Source organism: Phodopus roborovskii, unplaced genomic scaffold (assembly GCF_943737965.1).
Source record: "Phodopus roborovskii unplaced genomic scaffold, PHOROB, whole genome shotgun sequence".
Taxonomy (NCBI): Eukaryota; Metazoa; Chordata; class Mammalia; order Rodentia; family Cricetidae; genus Phodopus; species Phodopus roborovskii.
The window spans coordinates 2,220,945-2,240,111 of record NW_026126571.1 but is presented as its reverse complement, the minus strand read 5'-3'; the positions used below and the strand labels follow the sequence as shown (position 1 = coordinate 2,240,111).

Sequence of the window (19,167 nt, the reverse complement as noted above, 5' to 3'; positions counted from 1 at the left end):
CACGGGGGGGGGGGTCCCCCGCGGATGGCAGCCGGACCACAGGGAAGTCTTTCAGAAAGGAAGGTGATAACCCGGCTGGGAGCCCGAGATGGAGAGGCCCGAGCTCTCCATCCTCCGCCTCCTGGAAATGCCCAGACCCTGGTAGACTCACTCAAGGGGCCGGTCCTGGGCGTCCCGCCGTCTGGTCACACCCCTCACCCGCCCAGCTGGACTGGCTCTTCCTCCTCCGTTCGGCATCAGCGCCCCCTCCCGTCGGCCTAGAACTTGGTGCCCGCCGGGGGCCGGGGGCAGACGCGAGCCGCAGCCATCTTTGTTAGGGGCAGACGCCGCGGCTACGGAAAGTGGACGAGGCCACGAGACTTCCGGCTGCAAGCCTGCGCGTCCCGGCGCCCGCGGGTGCGGGGAGGCGACGGGCGTTAGGTTCGTTCGGGACTCGCCGTGCCATGGCCCGGGCGCCCCGCTCCGGCGGCCTCCTGCCTCCTCTCTCTACCGCACCCCCGCCGTGGGCGTACCCCGTGGGCGCTGGGGACGAGCGGGGCGAGGGCGTTCGCCGAGGGTCGGGGCTGCTGGCTGCGGGGAGCGTCCCGCGCCCGAACCCGGACAGACAGCCGTGGGAGCCCGCTCCGGCGAGCGGCCCGATGCCCTTCGCTCTGCAGCGGCTCCGGGCTGCGCTGCTCCGTCTGCATCGCGAGCGGGAGCGGCTCCTGCGGGCCCGGGACGGCGCCCGCCACCTGCAGGCGGCCGTGCGGTTGCTCCGCTCCAGCTCGTCGGCTGCAGCCCTCTCCCTGCCGCAGCTGCACGGGGACCTGCAGCCGCGCCCTCCGCGTGGGGCGGCTCCGCGCCTCGGCCTCCCGGGACCCACGGGACCCACGGACACGCTTCTCCTGGCTCGCCCGGTCGGGCTAGCAGCCCAGTGCCTGGATGCTGCCATCGAGACGCAGCTTCGCGCCCTGGGCCGGGCACCCGCCAGCCTGGGCCTGACGTCCCAGCTAGCCGAACTGTTGCTGGCCCTGCCCTTCTACCACAAGCTGCAGGGACGAGCAGTGAGCTGCGCCCCTGGGGCCGCGCGCCCGTTCCCCGCCGCCCGTGTGCTCCACCTCCTGGCTGCGGAGCGGGGATGTCGGGTGGCGCGTAGGCTGGCCGAGGCCCTTGCTGGGCCGGACCTGCAAGACCAACTCCGCGGGCAGTGCGACGAGGAGCGGGAGCTGCTGCCCGGGCTGCTGGGTCTAATAGGGGGCGAGGCTAGCAGCGACAGCCGCGGGCTGAGGCTTGCGGGGCCTGGAGCCCTGTGGAGCCAGTACTGGACCTTGCTGTGGGGAGCCTGTGCTCAGAGTCTGGAGCTCAGCGTGGCACCCTGGGGAGACCTCGGGGCGGTGGCGCAGCGGCTGAGTCAGGCGCTGTGTCGAGGTGAGCGAGGGGCCCCGCGCCGGCGTTTGGGGGTTGTGGTGACCCTAGCCACCCGCCTCTAGCCTGTCAGCAAGAGCGGGTCCTGCAGAATGAACTTCCCTGAGTTTGATTGTACGGGTTAAGGTTTTGCGAGGCCCGCCTTTGCTTTCCACAGCCGACTTTGTTTTGTTTTGAGGCAGGTGGCCTCGAGCTCCCTCCCGCCTCGGCTTCCCACAGGCCGAGAGCCACTGTGCCTGACTGCCCACCCTTGGTGTGAGTGGTGCAGGTCAAACCACGGAGCGGGCAGGGGCTGTGAACAGGGAGGTTTTGTTCTCAGGCTCCCGTCGTTTCTCCCGTTAGCGTCCCTGCCTCAAGAGTGTGAAAAGGCGGTCTTGGCTCTGTGTCACAGCCTACTTCATCAGGCTCTCACCTGGAACTGGGACCAAGGTAAGGAGAAAGGGACACTGGGGGGGGGGGCAAAGGTCAGGCTGCTGCCCCCTGCAGACCGTATTGTGTCATTCCAGGGTTCTGCCAGGCTCTGGGATCATCCCTGGTGGGTCAGAGTGGCCCTGCATCACTGGCTCCTACTGCTGAGTTGTTGCAGGGGCTTTTCCCTCCAATCTTGGACACCCTTCGAGAGCCTAGGTCGGAACTTAGCCCGTGTCTGCCTCCAGGTGAGACGGGTGTGCATGGGGTAGGAGGCAGAGCAGTTGACATCTTGTCCTCCCCTCGTTCTGAAGCTGGCCTTCGCCTGAAAGCAACCATGGGCCCCAGGACACTCCGCTCTCCCCTCCAGGTCCTGCACCTGCCGCTCTGGGGCTCTGTGCCCTGCAGACCACCTTGCTCTGGTTCTTGGGCAGAGCTCGGCAGCACCTGGCAGCATGGGCCCCCGGCCCCTTCCTGACCCTGATCCAAAAGGATTTGCCTGTGAGTGTCCTGGGAGCAGGGAAGGGAACAGCCTGGCCCGAACTGAGCCCTCACTGTCTGTTTCCACCTAAAGCCTCTACTTGGGGTAGTGGAAGATCTGTGCAGCCTGGCCTCAGAGGCCACCTTAACCCTGGAGGTGGAGCAGCCGCTGAGCCGGGAGATTCAGAAGCTGACTGCACAGATGCGGGTGAGGGCGCAGGGGCGAGGGAGGGCGCAGGGGAGGGCGCAGGGGCGGGGGAGAGCGCAGGGGCGAGGGAGGGCGCAGGGGAGAGCGCAGGGGCGGGGAGAGCTCAGGGGCCGGGAGAGCGCAGGGGCGAGGGAGGGCGCAGGGGCGGGGAGAGCTCAGGGGCGGGGAGGGCGCAGGGGCGAGGGAGGGCTCAGGGCCAGGGGAGAGCTGTGTGCCTGCTAGGGAACAGGTGTGGGCATTGAACAGAGTAGAACCTCTGTACCTTGCAATCTCCACTAAACTCATGATTTTCTTTGTTGGTTTCGTGTTCTGCCTTAGTCTTTACTAAGGAAAAATTTCAAATATGGTTATAATAACGTTAATCAGCTCATGGTCAATTATGATTCACAACCCCTTGCCACCTGCTAACAGTGGTAGCCACTGACATCATTGCTTAGATTTACTTCATTAGCAGCTGCAGAAAGTGACATTCCATAATTACATTCCACTCTTCCTACTAGTGTTCAGTTCAATGGTTCTTCTCTCTTTAAGATTGTGGTGTGTGTGTGTGTGTGTGTGTGTGTGTGTGCGCTTTGTTGAGACAGGGTCTCACCATGTCATTCTGGTTGGCCTGGAACTCGATGTACAGACAAGGCTAGCCTTAAACAGAGTGATTTGCCTGCCTCTGCTGCTTGAATGCTGAGATTAAAGGTGTGCAACATCGCATTGGCTTAATTTATAGTTTTGTTGTAGTAGTACTTATCTACAGTTTAAAAACTTAAATGTAGGTGGGCACTGGTGGCGCACGCCTTTGACCCCAGCACTGGGGAGGCAGAAGCAGGCGGATCTCTGAGTTTTGAAACTAGCCTTGTCGACAGAGCAAGTTCTAGGACAGCCAAGGCTGTCTCAGGTTTTTTTTTTTTTTTTTTTTTTTTTTTTTCTTTTTACAAAAAGGTGAAGTGTAAACTGGATCTGTAACTAAGCAGTAAAGTATTTGCTGACTGGGCATCAAGTCTTTCTTTGATTTCAATTATTAGCAGGAAGGGGGGTGGGGAGAAGGTACAAAATGGTTTATTAGTTGAAGGTGCCTGCTGCCAAGTCTGACAACCTGAATTTGATCTCCAGGACCCATGTGAGGGGGAGAGAGAGAGAGAGAGAGAGAGAGAGAGAGAGAGAGAGAGAGAGAGAGAGAGAGAGAGAGAGAGAGAGAGAACTGATTTCTGCAAGTTGTCCTCTCTATATGTAAGCATACCTGCACACATGTTAAAAACTAACGTGTCCTTTAAGGCCTGTAATGAGAGCAATTCCACCTATGGTTGGCTGTTTCTTCTCCCCTCTCTCTAGATCATGCCTGGGTTTCAAGTGTACTAGGTAACTGTGCCAGCAAGCTATGCCATCAGTCCCTCTTACTGATGACGCTATTCTGTCTGAACTCTGTTTGCACACTATTGCTTCCTACTGTGGAATATATAGACTATGAGGGTCTTTCCATTTTCTCTTTGTGTGGCCGTGGGTTTCATGCCGACTCTCCGTTCCTTCGCCCCATTTTTCTGCTGACCAAGCATTTTACTGCTGTGGACCCCGTTAGTTCTCCCGAATCCCAGTCCAGCAACTGTTTGGAATTCCATCAATGGTTACTGTTATCTCTTTAAAATCATGTCCCAGGGGAGGGGCATCATGAGTAGGGCCCAATGGGGAGCGAGGTTCTTAGGAGCCCAGAAGAGCACCCTGGCAGGTGTGAGCTTGTAGAGTGTTGCATAAAGTACCTGAGGCTTAAATGGTGGCCTGGCAGCCTCTGAGTAGCAGGACAGTTCTCAACCTGAGTAGCAGGCAGAGTCGGAGTAGCAGAGGGTGGGTTCCCCATAGGATCTTCTTGGATAACCAATGCTGATAGGCTTGTTCTGAGGATGCACTTGCTTAATTTTTTCCCTCTCTCCCTCCTGCTCCCTCTTCATGAATTTCTTTCTCTCTGTCTGTCTGTCTCTCTCTCTCTCTGTCTCGTGTGTGTGTGTGTGTGTGTGTGTGTGTGTGTGTGTGTGTGTGTGTCCCTCTTCTGTATGGGCATGGGCCTGTGTGTGTCAGAAAAGGAGTGTAGGAATTGTCAGAGAAAGCAAGTTGGTACTAAATTGCCAGTGTGCTCAGCTCACATTTTTACCGAACTTTTGCCAAGTGCCCCATTCTTCAGATTCTTCTTCTCTGAGATCCTTACAGTGCTGTCTCCTCCTCCTTCACAAAGCACAGCCTGCTGTGCTAGCCCCTCCTACTCTACGGATTATTTGCTTTGTGGGTTATTTCAAGGGCACTTAATGTAAGGGCATTCCAAAGGCTCCCAAATGCCAGGACAGTGACACAGCCATAGACCATGGTCTGCATCCACTGCCTTCCATTTAGGATGTAGCCAGGTCATTTTAATTTCACCCTTTACCTCAGGCCCTGCCTGGCCTGATCAGAGCCCCATCTGTCTACTATATGCTTCTGACAGGTTATAAAACCAATTTGGGTTTTGTTTTTATTTCTTGAGATGGGATCCAGGCTGGCCTTGAACTTGTTATGTAGCTGAGGTTGGTCATCAATTCCTGATACTCCAGCTTCCACTTTCCAAATTCTGGGAGTACAGGCATGTAGGAGGACTTTTCTGTCCTGCCAGTCAGCTCCCAAATAATCACACAAGGCCCAGGGACTATTATTAATTATAAATGCTTGGTCAGTAGCTTAGACTTCTTTTCAACTAGCTTATAACTTAAACGAACTCATTTATATTCATCTGTGTGCTGCCCCAAGGCTTTTTAACCTCAACTATGTACTTTTCATGTTGTTTCTTCTGAGTCTGGCTGGCAATTCCTGAGATTTCTCCTCCTCCTTTTCCCCAATATTCTTAATCTGGTTTTCCTACCTAACCATATCCTGCCTAGCTATAGGCCAGTCAGCTTCTTTATTAAACCAATTACAGGAACATATATTCACACAGTGTAAAGGAATATCCATACAGGCACGTGCTCAACTAAGAGCTGATAATCCTATGTATTGTGCAGAATTTGGGTCCAGACCTGGAAAACTCAGTTGAAGCAGTAATGTTTCTCCTTAGAAAATGCCCCGGCTCCTACAGAGATGCAAAGATTCCGGGTTTTACAGATGCCACATTGAGGCCTCAGATGGGAGTCTTAACGGTAGAGCCTTCTTTCTTTCCTCCTCCCCTACAGCTCCTGCCCGAAGACTCTCTGAATCTCTTTTTCCAAGAATGCTATAAGCAAGCCACACAGGGCTTCCAGCTCCACATGCCAAAGGGTCGGTACTGGAGGCTTCGACTGTGTCCTGGTAATTCTTCTCTCTTTCTCTGTAATCCTGGGGGACGAAACCCGGGGTTTCACACATGCTAGGCAAGCAAGCCTTACTGACTGAGCTACACAACACCGCCCCCCCTCCACGCCCTCCCGGGGCAGCCCACTCTCCCAGCGTGTGAACGGTTCAAGTCCTCCCTAATTGTGGTTCCACACCGCCATCACCTTCCTTGTCCTTACCTTCTGTGCCCTTGTCTCCGGTGCCCATTGGATTTCCACCGCCTCACACTCTCTCCTTTCTCCTCCTTCACTCCAGAGCACCCCAGTACTCCTAGTGAGTATTCAGGGTTGGTGGTCGGCACTGTGTTGGAGCCTGTGTTGCAAGGACTGCAGGGATTGCCACCCGAAGCCCAAGCCCCCGCCCTCAGCCAGGCACTGACAGCCATACTGGGTGCCTGGCTCGACCACATCCTCACCCATGGGATCCGGTTCAGGTGGGAAGGAAGGACGGTAGCGGCAGCGGGAGAAATGGAGAACTTTGGGGTAGAGCAGTCCCGGGGAGGCAGAAGTGTCCGGGTGGCCACATTGTACCTGGACATCTAGCCTGCAGGGGGCGCTGCAGCTCAAGCGAGACTTCGGAGTGGTCAGGGAGGTCCTGGAGCAGGAGCAGTGGGGCCTGGCCCGGGAGCTTCGTCAGACTCTGCTGTCACTCAGCATCTTCCAGCGGCTAGATGGGGCCCTGCTGTGTCTACTGCAGCAGCCCCTGCGCAAGGGTCCAGTCCGCAGAAGGCCTCCATGTTGCTGTGAGTCCCAGGTTCCCCCCAGCCCTCCCCCCACCCCCACCCCAGTCTCACCGCTGACTTCCAGCATCACCCGCCGACCTGCCTTCCACTCCTGCCTTCCCAGGTCTTTGTAATGAAGTCCCCACCGAACTGCCCGCCAGCAGCCTCAACGGCCTGGAAAGCCTGGCTCCCCCCCTCCGGCCTGCACTCTCCTCGACCCGGAACATGCACCTGCTGAGCACCCTGGGGGGAGGAGGAGGGCCTAGCCCTGAAGCTTACCTGGCTGGGAACCAGCAGGCCTGGCTTGCCCTGAGGCTGCACCAGCATCCTCGTTGGCACCTGCCCTTTCTTTCCTGCCTGGGGACGAGTCCTGAGCCCTAAGGTGCGCATAGATAGGACCAGCAGTTCCAAATCATGGTCTTGACAAGCCCGGGTCACGGGCTTAAAACTGTTGGAGAGGCTGAAAAGCTGGGAGCCTGGGAGAACACGTACATAAACTACGCAGTCTGGAATCGAATGCAAGACCACGCTAGTATCTGCAATCCAGAGCAGTGGGCAAACTACAGCCCCAAGTCTCAAAGTTAGCAACAGTGACGCAAGGGCTAGATGCGCATAGCTTGTCTACAGGCTTGACTCTCAGGAGACGGAAGCAAGCTACGACGTGCTTTCTCTTGAATCCCAGTAACAAGGCTAAAGTCAGTTCGTGAGGAGACACAGACGGCGCGAGCATGTCTACACGTGCAGGGTCCCCGGTTCCATTCCCAGTCTTTGGGGGCTCAGTTGCCAGGGTGGGCTTGCTTCCTGGTGGGCGCACAACCATCCCCTCATTGGAAGGAGCCAGGATTTGGGATGGCGCGGACCCAGAAGTAGCAGGCAGGATGCTGAAGGGGGAAGCTGCGGCAGAGGACGCGTTTTCGTGCAAAGGTGGTGGAGGGGGAGGATTGCACATCCACCGTCTACGCTGTGTGCGGCCGAAGTGTTTGCGGACCACCTACTCCGGGACCCTTGGCAGCCCGGGCAGGAAAGCCGCCCCAAGTCCCGCAGAGGCCGCCGGAAGCGGTCCGTTCCAATAAAGCGATTCCCCGGCACCACTTCCGGAGCAGAGGTAACCACGCGATGGCGGCGGCTTTGGCTCGCATCGGACTGCGTCCGGTCAAGCTGGTTCGAGTTCAGTTCTGCCCGTTTGAGAACAACGTGGAGTCCACAAGGTTCGTGTCCCGGGGAGGTGGCAGGCGCGCTCGCTCGATCCCCCCGCACCCCTTTGCGCGAGCTCCAAGCCGCTCGGGCGCGCTCCCCCTGCCCGGCACACGCCCCTTCGCCCCGGCTCCCCGCTCCCCGGGCGCGCTCACGCTCACGCTGCCCTCCCGCCCTAGGACCTTTCTCCAGGCGGTGAGCAGCGAGAAAGTCCGTGCCACAAACCTCAACTGTTCGGTGATCGCCGACGTGAGGCACGACGGCTCCGAGCCCTGCGTGGACGTGTTGTTCGGTAGGCCTGGCCGGGGCGCGCGCGGGCGGGCGCGGGCGGGCGGGGCCCTGCGGACTCCGGGGCCCTGACCCATCCCCCTCGGTTTGCATCTTCCTTAGGAGATGGGTATCGGCTGATTATGCGCGGCGCAAACCTCACCGCTCAGGAAATGTTTACTGCCTTGGCCTCCCACATCCAGGCCAGAAACGCGGCGGCAGCGTCCGCAGCACCCAGCGCAGACAAGGCCGGCTCGGGGACTGGCACTCGGCGCTGACGTTGCCGAAGACTGCTGTCTAAGAAGAGCCGGGCGCAACCACTCAAAAGGTTACGTGGAGGTCACGAAACAGACTGACGTGCAAGGAAACCCTGACACTTGCCAGTGCTTTCGGGGCAGGATAAGTAAGAAAGACTAGGTGATAGGGGATGGAGGGTCTGCACAAATTTGGATTTTCTTTCTCCTCTTCCCCCATTGCTTAACCATGTTTTGAATTTGGCTTCATCTCCCACCCAGGTATCTTTTAATTAAATATTTATTGCCAGATAAATTCTGTTTGCTTGGTTGATTGAGACAGACTCAGGTCATGAGCTTAACCTGAAACTTGGTATCAAACTAAGGTCATAGAAATTTGAAAGGAGTCTCCTGGCTTCCAGGCTCCTGAGTGCTGGGGTTATAGACGTGCGTCATCCACACACCAGGCTTCAGAACGCAAGACATGCCATAACCGCGGCGACTCTTATAAAGAAAAAAAACATTTAATTGGGGGCTGGCTTACAGTTTCCGAGGCCCATTATCATCTTCGTGGTAGGGAGTCTGGTGCCACGCAGGCAGACATGGTACTGCAGAAGGAGCTTAGAGTTCTACATCTTGATCCACAGGCAGCAGGAAGAGACTGCCACACCCTTCCTCCAACAAGGCCACACCTACTAATAGAGCCATTCATTGTCTATGGGCCAAGCCCTCAGGTACATGAATCTGTGGGGGCCATTCCTTAAAACCACCACAGAACCACGCATTCTGTCATAATTAAAACTACTCTGGACTTAAACCCTACATTTCTGTTTGGCTTTAATGTCAACTTGTATTGCTACCCACTACCAACTTCCTTCAAATGCCACCAGCCACCAACATTGTTTCCCTTAAATGGAATCAGCCCCACCTGGTGGCACAGGCCATCGTGGCTACTCAGGAGGGAAGACCCTTCTGTTCGCATCATTCTCCTGTCTGACCTGTGTTCGCCTGCCTGGGGTCATTTTCCCTAATCATTTTTTCCTGACATTTATCTTACCCTTTAAGTACATATGGCTCATTTCTCACAGCACCTGAAACAGTTTTTAGTCTAACAGACATTGATGATGACCATGAAATTATTGTAGAGAATTAACTGGTATAAAAAGTTATCCATTCAAGCCAGGCAGTGGTGGAGTGCACCTTTAATACCAGCACTCGGGAGGTAGAGGCAGGGGGATCTCTGTGAGTTCAAGGCCAGCCTGGTCTACCGAGTGATTACCAGGACAGGCTCCAAAGCTACACAGAGAAACCCTGTCTCCAAAAAAAAAAAAAAAAAAAGTTATCTATTCATGTCACATGAGTATTCTTTTAGGAAATTTTAGTTTTAAGCAAATAGCCACGTGCATTTCATAACATAAAGGCAGTGTTCGTGTGTGTGTGTGTGTGTGTGTGTGTGTGTGTGTGTGTGTGTGCTGGGCTACAGTACACCTTGTTTCTTCTATATGTCTTTTGAGACAGGGTTTTCTGTGTGGCCCTGGCTGTCCTGGCACTTGCTCTGTAGACCAGGCTGGTCTCAACTCACAGAGACCGTCTGCCTCTGCCTCCCTAGTGCTGAGATTAAAGGCGTGCACCACCACCCAGCTATTTCCATCGTTTCTTTTTGTGAGTACGTACAGTAGGTGTACTTGCCTGTGTTAGCAGATGTGGAAGCCAAAAGTAGGACATATTCCTCTCCCATGCTCCATCGGTTTTGTTTTGTTTCTTTATTTTTTTCTTTTTGTTTGGTTTGTTTGTTTGTTTGAGACAGGGATTCTCTGTGTAGCTTTGGAGCCTGTCCTGGAACTAGCTCTATAAACCATACTGGCCTCGAACTCACAGAGATCTGGCAGCCTCTGCCTCCCTCCTGAGTGCTGGGATTAAAGGTGTGTGCTACCAATGCCTGGCTCTTTTGTTTTGTTTCTAAGCAAGATCTTACTGAGCCTGGAGCTTATCATTTTCAGCCAGACTAGCCAGCAAGTCTTTAGGACCCCCTGTCTCCATTCTCCAGTACTGAGGTTACTACCCCAGCTGGCTTTTATGTGGGTATACTGGATCTCAAGTCAGTTTCTCATGGTTTCCCAGCAAGTGCTTAAATTACTAGTTCACTTTCCTGGCCCCTTGGTTCCTTACTGTGAATTATTGGGGGGCGGCGGGGGGAGATGATACAGCTGCTGCCAGAGAATAAGTCAAGAATGCCCAGCTAAGGCAGTCCGAGATCTCTTAGATACTGTCTGCTATGTAGTTTACCAAATCTGTAACTGTGGAGTCCCCTCCCCCAGCAACACTGTAACTCTTCCCTGCCTAAAAGGGTATCCAAGGATTCTCTCTCCATCATCCTTTAAGAAAGACCGCTGCTCTGAAGACTAGCCTTCAGCAGCGCAGGAATTGGCAGGTAGCCATGGAGTGCGTATGCAGACTAATTACTCAGTTGACTTTTCTGAGGGAGTAAAACTTAATTCTTTGGGGTCTGAGAAAAAGAGAACACACTTCAGGGTCTCTATCATCTCTTTCATTTTCCTTTACAGCTCCTATGTACCAGCAAAATCTTTCAAGCAGTATAACAATTACAATGTGGTTGCGTTCTGTTTTCCAAGTGAATGATTATAATGAGTAAAAACCAGCGTGTTCCCATTTATGTATTATAGGTAAAAAACCAAATTATTCCCAAGAACCCACATACACTCATATCCAAGCAGCTTGTTACAGGTTTACAGAGTGTAAGCAAGCAAGGTATTTTTCTCAGCCAGTGTTTTTACTGCCAGGCTTTATTTTGCAATTACAAAGAATCAATCACTTTAATATTTGTCTCAGAAGGAAATTTTGATCTACTCCGTTTCCACCCTGGGCCAATTCACCCTCCTTAGGCAACCTGGTGGTTCCCCACTCCCGGGAGGTCACCATACTGATGCCAAACTTAGTGCAGACACCTGATCAGCATAGCTCACTACAGCCCAGAACTCCTGGACTCAAGCGATCCTCCTGTCTCAGCCTCCCGAGTAGCTGGGACTAGAGGTGTGTGCCACCATGCCCGACATCAAAAGGTAATTTTATATAAAAAAAAAAATCTAAACTTCTATTTATGAAAAACCGTCATTTCTACTTTAAGTTCTCAGAATGTATACCCACTCAACAGTTTTTATTAAATTGGATCAAGAAGCTGAGGGCCAAAATGGGTACAAGGAATTAATCATCACCTTTGATTACCAACCCATCCTAGCAAGAAAGGTATGTGAAGCCTGGCGATGGTGGTGCACGCCTTTCATCCCAACATTCAGAAGGCAGAGGCAGGTGGATCTCTGTGAGTTCAAAGCCAGTCTGGTCTACAGAGTGAGAGTTCCAGGACAGGCTCCAAAGCTACCGAGAAATCCTGTCTCAAAAAACAAAAAGAGAAAGAAAAGAGGTATGTGTAGGTATGTGTGTCTTTGTAAACTTTAAACTGTTCCCCAGGATTTTCTACCTTAATGCCATTGAAGACGTCTTAACCTAACCTTAAGTCATTATTTAAAGCTTTGTTTTAGCTATGATGCACACTGAAACTTGTGAACACATCTCCCAACATTAAGATTAAGAGAACTTGAGCTAGCCTCGCTTCTGGGACACAGCTGTTTTTCTTAATCATTAACCTAAGTCAGCCACATTCTGTACAGCTCCTCAAGAGAAACTTCCTTGTTCTACCCTCCTCAGCCCCTGCTCTACCATGGTGGGGGTGGGACGTGTCAACACTATATCCTACCTTTGCATGTGTTAGAGTTCCCGCTACACTAACCTCTATCATAATTCCTTACTATATTTATTAAAAACCCTCAGTCATCAAAACCCTATTTAAGCTGACACTATTATTGTAAAAATCATTGCTTCAATTAAACAGTACACCTTAGAGGAAATCTTCATAATAAGCCACAGGTTAAAAAGCACAATAGAATGGGGTAGTCCCACGAGACAATCACACTACATGGCAGGCAGTGGGGATCCCCCCACCCCCACCCATTCACACAATGCAAGAAGCCACCAGCAAACATGGGAAGGCACCGCAGTAACGGACATTGTGGAGCCAAAGCCCTCTGGCCTTGCCTATCCGGCATTCACCCTTCAGTTTCGAGCTTCTTGGTGGGCTGGACTCCGGAAGCTCAGTTGCCACCTGCTGTTCCTCTGACGTGGTAAACCGCAAAAGACAACTCCCTGAAGACTGTATTATAAAGACCCAGTCTGTGAGGATGTCAATCCCAGTCATCTCTACCTTTAAATACCCATGACACGGGACAGGAAAATCTATCACTGCCCACTTTCTCGTTCCTCAAATAAGGATAGCAGGTTGGTCGTTAACGTTGGAATGAAAATAGTGCATCCAGGTGTACAGAGTCTTCCTCTGTCCCTCCAGCCAGCTCCCTAATAATGGCACGGAGACTTCTTATGAAAGCTCACCCTTAGCTTGGGCGTGTCTCACTAGCTCTTATTTAAATTCACCCATGTGTATCAGTCTACATTTTCCCTTTTGTTCTGTGCACCCTGGCATCTCCTCTGCACGCCTAGATTCATCCCCAGCTCCTCTCTTGGCCTGGAAGTCTTGCCTATTCTCCGTGCCTGGACATTGGCCATTTAGCTTTTTTATTAAACCAAACACATCGATACATCTTTTTACAATACAATATAATCAAATATCCCGGGGCCCGATCGCTCGGTCCGGGGCCTGATCGCTGGGTCCGGAGTCCGATCGCTCAGCCCGGAGCGGGGACAGCTCGGTCCGGGGCGCTGGCAGCCCCGGCGCTTCCGGGTTCCGGGGCGGGGCCTGCCGCGGCAGGGCGGGACTTCCGCGGGCGGAAGGCTCAGCGGACCGGGCGGCCGGGGAGCGGGGCCGGCTGCCGGCATGGCCCGCGGCGAGAGGCGACGGCGCGCGGCGGCTGCGGAGGGGGCGCGGCCGCAGGACAGGGCGCGGGGCGGCGGGCGGCGGGCCGGCGGGGCGCGCGCGGCGGGCCGGGCGGCGCTGGCCGCGCTGGCGCTGGCGCTGGCCTTGGGGCTGGCGGGGCGCTGGGTCCCGGCCTGGCTCCGTGCGCGCCGCGCGCTCACGCTGCACCCCGCGCCGCCCGCGCTGCCCCCCGGCTCCTCCAGCCCCGCCGTGGCCCCGGAGCTCTTCTGGGGCACCTACCGTCCCCACGTCTACTTCGGCATGAAGACTCGCAGCCCCAGACCACTGCTCACGGGTAACGGCGGCCGGCGGGGCCGCGCGCGCGCGGGGAGGGAGAGGAGCGGCCGCGCCTGCCGACTGACGCGGCCGCTCTGCTCCCCAGGGCTGATGTGGGCGCAGCAGGGCGCTGCCCCAGGGGCCGCTCCTAAGCTCAGGCACACGTGTGAACAGGGCGACGGCGTGGGCCCCTATGGCTGGGACTTCCACGACGGCCTCGCCTTCGGCCGGCAGCGTATCAGCGACGGGGCCTTAAGGCTCACCACCGAGTTCGTCAAGAGGCCCGGGGGTCAGCACGGAGGGGACTGGAGCTGGAGAGTGACCGTGGAGCCGCAGGTCGGGGCATCAGGGCCCTCCTCCTCCTCCTCACCACCCCCCCGTCCCCCCCCCAGCAGCGGCGCGGTGTGAAACGGAGGTCAACAGCGGTTGGGACACCAACCTGGGGGACCATGTCTGCCTGCCGTCTGCAAGCTTTCATTTTCTTGTTGGTAAAGCAGCTGTCACCGTGACACCTAACTCACCACAAGATTAAATGAAACAATCCGTATCGAGTTCTAAAACGCCGGCCACGTTGCTTTGCCGGGGAACCCTGTTAAGGGCCCTCTATCTAGCTCGGCCCACTCCAGTGTACCCACTAACCCTCGGGCACCGACAGATGCTTGCCGTCCCTCCTCGTAGTCTTTGCTGAGTCTCAAGAGAGTGCTTTCCTAATGCTTTACTGCTGTCGCTGGTCATGCAGGCCCCGGGTACCTCTTCCCTCCCTTTGGCGTCCCTGTTCTTCTACGTGGTGACAGATGGGCACGAAGTCCTCCTACCAGAGATTGGAGCCAAAGGGCAGCTGAAGTTCATCAGTGGCCACACCAGTGAGCTTGGTGACTTCCGTCTTACACTTCTGCCACCAACGGGTCCAGGAGACACTGTCCCTAAGCATGCCAGGTAACGGGAAGGGCCATTCCCCACTAGAGGGCCTGCCAAGACCTCCCTTTCCCTGTAACATTTCCCATTTGTCTTCTTGCCCTCAAGCTACAACGTCTTCTGGTCCTCCAACCCTGGGCTGCCGCTGCTCACAGATGTGGTGACCAGCCGCCTGAACAGCTGGTTTCGGCACCGGCCACCAGGGGCCTCTCCTGACCGCTACCTCGGCTTGCCTGGGTCTCTGAAGTGGGAGGACGGAGGCCCTAGTGGGCAAGGACAGTTCTTGATACAGCAGGTGACCCTGCGAGCTCCCTTCTCTGTGGAGTTCATATTTGAGTCTGGCAGTGCCCAGGCGGGAGGGAACCAAGCCCTCGGGCCGTTGGCAGGCAGCCAGCTGACCCGGGCCCTGGAGGGACACGTGGCAGCTTTCCAGGAGCGTTTTGAGAGGACCTTCCAGTTAAACGGAAAGGGCCTGAGCCCCAAGGAGCAGGTTTTGGGTCAGGTTGCCCTCAGTGGCCTCCTTGGTGGGATTGGCTATTTCTATGGGCAGGGTTTGGTGTTGCCAGACACTGGAGTGGAAGGGTCTGAGCAGAACGTGGACCCTGCCCTATTCCCGCCCGTCCCTCTCTTCTCTGGAGTCCCTTCCCGGTCATTCTTCCCACGAGGCTTCCTTTGGGATGAAGGTTTTCACCAGCTAGTGGTCCAGCGATGGGATCCCCGCCTCACCCGGGAGGCCCTGGGCCACTGGCTGGGGCTGCTCAATGCTGATGGATGGATCGGGCGGGAGCAGATACTGGGGGATGAGGCCCGATCCCGAGTGCCCCCAGAATTCCTAGTGCAGCGTGCAGCCCACGCTAACCCCCCAACCCTGCTCTTGCCAGTGTTGCGGATGTTAGAAGGCGGCGACCCTGATGACCTGGCCTTCCTCCGGAAGGCGTTTCCCCGCCTGCATGCCTGGTTCACTTGGCTCCGTCAAAGCCAGGCAGGGCCGGTGCCACTATCCTACCGATGGCGAGGCAGGGACCTGGCTTTGCCTACCCTACTGAATCCTAAAACGCTGCCGTCCGGCCTGGATGACTACCCCAGGGCCTCACACCCCTCCACAGCGGAGCGGCACCTGGATCTGCGGTGCTGGGTGGCACTGGGTGCCCGAGTGCTGTCACGGCTTGCGGAGCAGCTTGGGGAGGCTGAAGCCGCTGCAGAGCTGGGCCCTCTGGCTGCCTCCCTGGAAGAACCCAAGAGTCTGGACGAGCTGCACTGGGCTCCCGAACTGGGGGTCTTTGCTGACTTTGGGAACCACACAAAAGCGGTACAGCTCAAGTCCAGGCCTCCTCAGGGGCTGGTCAGGGTGGTGGGCCGGCCTCCGCCTCGGCTGCAGTATGTGGATGCCCTGGGCTATGTCTCGCTGTTTCCATTCTTGCTACAACTGTTGGACCCCCGCTCACCCCGCTTGGGGCCCCTGCTAAGTGTCCTGGCTGACAGCCACCATCTCTGGAGCCCGTTTGGGTTGCGCTCCCTGTCAGCCTCCAGTCTCTTTTACAGACAGCGCAATTCTGAGCATGACCCCCCTTACTGGCGGGGTGCTGTGTGGCTGAACATCAACTACCTAGCTTTGGGGGCACTCCACCACTATGGGCGTGTGGAGGGTCCCCACAAGGTTCAGGCCTCCAAGCTCTACCATGAACTCCGTGCCAATGTCGTGAGCAACATATGGCAGCAGTACCAGACTACAGGGTTTCTGTGGGAGCAGTACAGTGACCAGGATGGGCGGGGCTCGGGCTGCCGCCCCTTCCACGGATGGACAAGCCTGGTCTTACTGATCATGGCTGAGGAGTACTGAAGGGACTGGACAGAAGCTGGGCCTCTGGTGTCACTTGCAAGCCGAGAGACAAGGTCTCTGGTCTCAGGTGTCTCCTTCTCCATCCCATACAGCTCTGGGGTGAATGTGAACTCAAGAGTCTATTTTTCTAAATAAACTGGAAAATTAAAAAAAAAAAAAAAAAAGCACCCAAACTAAATCTTGCCTTTGGCAGTTTTGCCTCAGGGCTCCCTGCTACCCTCAGGTAAGGTAATGAACGGTCTCTGCTTGCCTTCAAACCCATGTGGTCAGCTAGCATGCATGCAGTAAGTTGGGGTCTACTCTACCCGAAGCCACAAGCAGCTGGTTCACGTCTCTTTAATGAGATTAAAGGCTCCTGTGTTGTGTTCTGGGAGTGAGTAAAGATAGCACAGTCCTCGGTATTGCCCCTCTTCAGGGCTTCAGCCCTTCCAGGCATGTTCTAGGAGGGGGAGGGGCCCACATGGAGGAGCACGGCAGTTGAAGCCAGGATGGTTCCTGGTGGCCAAGCAACACCCAGCCTTCCTCTTGAAACGACTTATGGGATGTCCCCATAACTGGAAGCCAGCCCCAAGGAAGGGGTCTGGGACAGAGAATCTGGGTCTTCCAGGTCTGGTTGGGTAGCACTAGCCCGCATCTCCTTGACTGGCTCACCTTCGCTGGAGTCAGGGCAAGGGCACAGCTCGATACCTGAGTCACCAGTCAGGCGACGATAGCGGCAGGAAGGGGGTGTGTGAGCTGGGGTCAGCCCTGCCCGGGGCTCACCCTCCTGAAGAGGGAGGGCGCGCGGGTGGGAGGAAACACCTTCCACATTTGTGCCCTCCATGTGGGCGGAGCAGCTGGGTGCGGAAGAGCAGCAGGTGCATTCGCCGGAAGCAGTCAGGGGGTGGCCCGGGGTCATAGTGTAAGGAGGCGGTGGTGTGCCAGGGTGGTGGACCACGTCCTCATAGGCTGGGGGTTTGAAGGCGCTGAGGAGGCCTGCAGGAGAGAACAGCATGGGTGACTGAAGGACTGGGGCCACAAGTGTGATCTCTCCTATCGGGGGAAGCGTGCCTGCAGAAGTCTGCTAGGGCAAGTGTGGGACGGCTGAAGGTCCTGGCTCGGGAGGGCTACTGGTTCTGCACCCAGGAGCCTCAAGTCACTCACGAAGGTCAAGCAGCGAACCAGTAGGAACAGGGCCAGCCCCATGGCAGGCCCCGTGGTAAGCCAACAAGTTGATCTCACGCTGCCGCTGCTGCTGTTGCAGCCTGAGTTTAGCTCTCCGGTGACGGAAGGCGCAACAGCAGCTAAAAAGGATGAGGACTGTCCAGAGCAGCCAGAACCCTGCGGGACGCAAGGAGAGCACACCTCAGATTACCTGCCTCGTGCCACAAGCAGCGAAGGGGCTCGGTAGCTGATTTCAGGAAGCCAAGGGAGGATGGGCAGGGGACCTGAGACGGATCCCTTTGGAGACTCACACCAGAGTTCATAGTAGTAGGTGCAGCAGCCAGTCTCTCCACAGCAGTGGCCACTCTCACAGAGGTAGGGTTCGGTACTCACTCCTGGGCACAGCTCCTGAAGCTGGAGGCAAGGAGGTACTCAGAACTGGGGGAGACTCTACCCTAGAAAGACCCCTGCCCACCTGGCCTCCTGCATCAACACACACAACCCCACCCATGAGTCAACACAGCTTGGAAAGATGGCATGGGACGCTAAGAGGGTGTTTAAATATATAAAGGGCAGTCAGTATGGAAGAGTTGGAATAGCCAGAAACCAGTGTAGAAAATAAAAGTGTGGATATACAAAGAAGGCGATTTCAGTTCTTCTAACCCAAGACTTCTCTCACATAAGCCTGGCCCCAAGGGCGGGTCTTGGTAAGGTAGTGGTTTGGAAGAAGCAAAACGATCTGACAATGGGTAGGTAGGGATTTAAGGCCATTTCCAAAGCTAAAATGCTCTCAACATCCCCCACCACAAAGGTCTGCCTCCCGAAGCCCCAAGATGGACTTTTCCACCCCTGGGTCTCAAGCTCCCTAGGGTAGGGAGGGACAGTGTGAGACCCAGAGCAGTGCTCCCAACCAGATGGGATTGCTGTGGATGATAAAGGATGGCGTCCAGGGCGCGAGTCTGGGTTCCAGCTCGTTTCCAAATTGCTCCCTCAAGAGAAGACGCTTCCGGACTCTGTCGTGACAATAGGTACACAGGAAAACATCACAAATAACCGCTGCACGCAGGGAAACTCCCTGGGGTCTTCACTACATGTCTGGGAACTGAAAAGCCACTGGCCACTGCAGCCACGGCATGGGGTCTAAGAGGCTGCAGGCAAAGCCAACTGCGTCTACCTTACAAAGTTTGGACAAAGAGTAGATCGGTCATGGTAAGGAACTTCATAGTACCTTTGGTTCCGTGAGCTCCTCCCCCACCCCGGACAGGAAGTGACAGGAAAGGGGAAAGAGAAATAAATGGCTGTCGTGATAGGCTTTTCGAGCTGCTGGGTACCTGCTGTTGCGGTGCCCGGTGTGCCCCCCAGGCCTCTTCGCTGCTGTTCCTGCTGCTGGCCCGGGCCATGCCTCCACCTACAGACCCCTGCAGACCACAGCCTCCTCTACCGCCAGCTGCCCCGCCCCTGCCACCTCTGCCGCCACCGCCATGGTCCCTGCCCGGCCCATCTCCGCGGCTGCCACCATCACTCCGCAGCCGGAGCTCCCATCCCGGGAGAGCTCTTCCAGAGGACGAGGCTTGCTAGGCCCAACCAATCAGGATCGTTCACCGACGGACTGGCCAATGGGGACGGGTCACAGGTTTCCCCCGCTGTCCAATCCGCAATAGCGGTTCTGCCGCTCTCCCGGACAACAAGAACTCTCACAGACAAAGACGGGGAAGGTTCCTCAGAGGCCCTGATTGACAGCAGCAGTAGCCAGTACGGACGGCAGGGCAAGCTTGGATTTGTCAGCCAATGAACGGCCGCCCGGGGTCACAGAGCTAC

At 55.9% G+C, this 19,167-nt stretch overlaps 4 protein-coding genes across 4 annotated transcripts; 3 read left to right on the top strand and 1 right to left on the bottom strand.

Moving 5' to 3' along the window:
• The first annotated feature begins 414 nt into the window (after nucleotides 1-414).
• Ccdc142 (coiled-coil domain containing 142) lies at nucleotides 415-7,499 on the top strand. Its single transcript, XM_051202988.1, has 9 exons — nucleotides 415-1,407; nucleotides 1,747-1,833; nucleotides 1,911-2,060; nucleotides 2,183-2,313; nucleotides 2,387-2,500; nucleotides 5,680-5,794; nucleotides 6,074-6,251; nucleotides 6,361-6,560; nucleotides 6,664-7,499. Exons 1-9 carry the CDS (start codon nucleotides 444-446, stop codon nucleotides 6,918-6,920), a joined length of 2,196 nt encoding a protein of 731 aa, XP_051058945.1. The 5' UTR covers nucleotides 415-443; the 3' UTR covers nucleotides 6,921-7,499.
• A 74-nt stretch (nucleotides 7,500-7,573) lies between these two features.
• Nucleotides 7,574-8,549, top strand: Mrpl53 (mitochondrial ribosomal protein L53). Its single transcript, XM_051202987.1, has 3 exons — nucleotides 7,574-7,747; nucleotides 7,913-8,025; nucleotides 8,124-8,549. The coding sequence occupies exons 1-3, from the start codon at nucleotides 7,656-7,658 to the stop codon at nucleotides 8,276-8,278; spliced, it is 360 nt and encodes a 119-aa protein (XP_051058944.1). The 5' UTR covers nucleotides 7,574-7,655; the 3' UTR covers nucleotides 8,279-8,549.
• Nucleotides 8,550-13,113: 4,564 nt separating this feature from the next.
• Nucleotides 13,114-16,351, top strand: Mogs (mannosyl-oligosaccharide glucosidase). The gene is made up of 4 exons (XM_051202967.1): nucleotides 13,114-13,470; nucleotides 13,558-13,787; nucleotides 14,191-14,387; nucleotides 14,475-16,351. The coding sequence occupies exons 1-4, from the start codon at nucleotides 13,137-13,139 to the stop codon at nucleotides 16,204-16,206; spliced, it is 2,493 nt and encodes an 830-aa protein (XP_051058924.1). The 5' UTR covers nucleotides 13,114-13,136; the 3' UTR covers nucleotides 16,207-16,351.
• A 175-nt stretch (nucleotides 16,352-16,526) lies between these two features.
• On the bottom strand, nucleotides 16,527-18,956 carry Wbp1 (WW domain binding protein 1). The gene is given in 6 exon segments (XM_051202869.1): nucleotides 16,527-16,758; nucleotides 16,760-17,181; nucleotides 17,350-17,526; nucleotides 17,661-17,763; nucleotides 18,261-18,362; nucleotides 18,681-18,956. Coding segments are annotated over 6 exon segments (1,014 nt in total). The 5' UTR covers nucleotides 18,750-18,956; the 3' UTR covers nucleotides 16,527-16,617.
• Nucleotides 18,957-19,167: the final 211 nt, after the last annotated feature.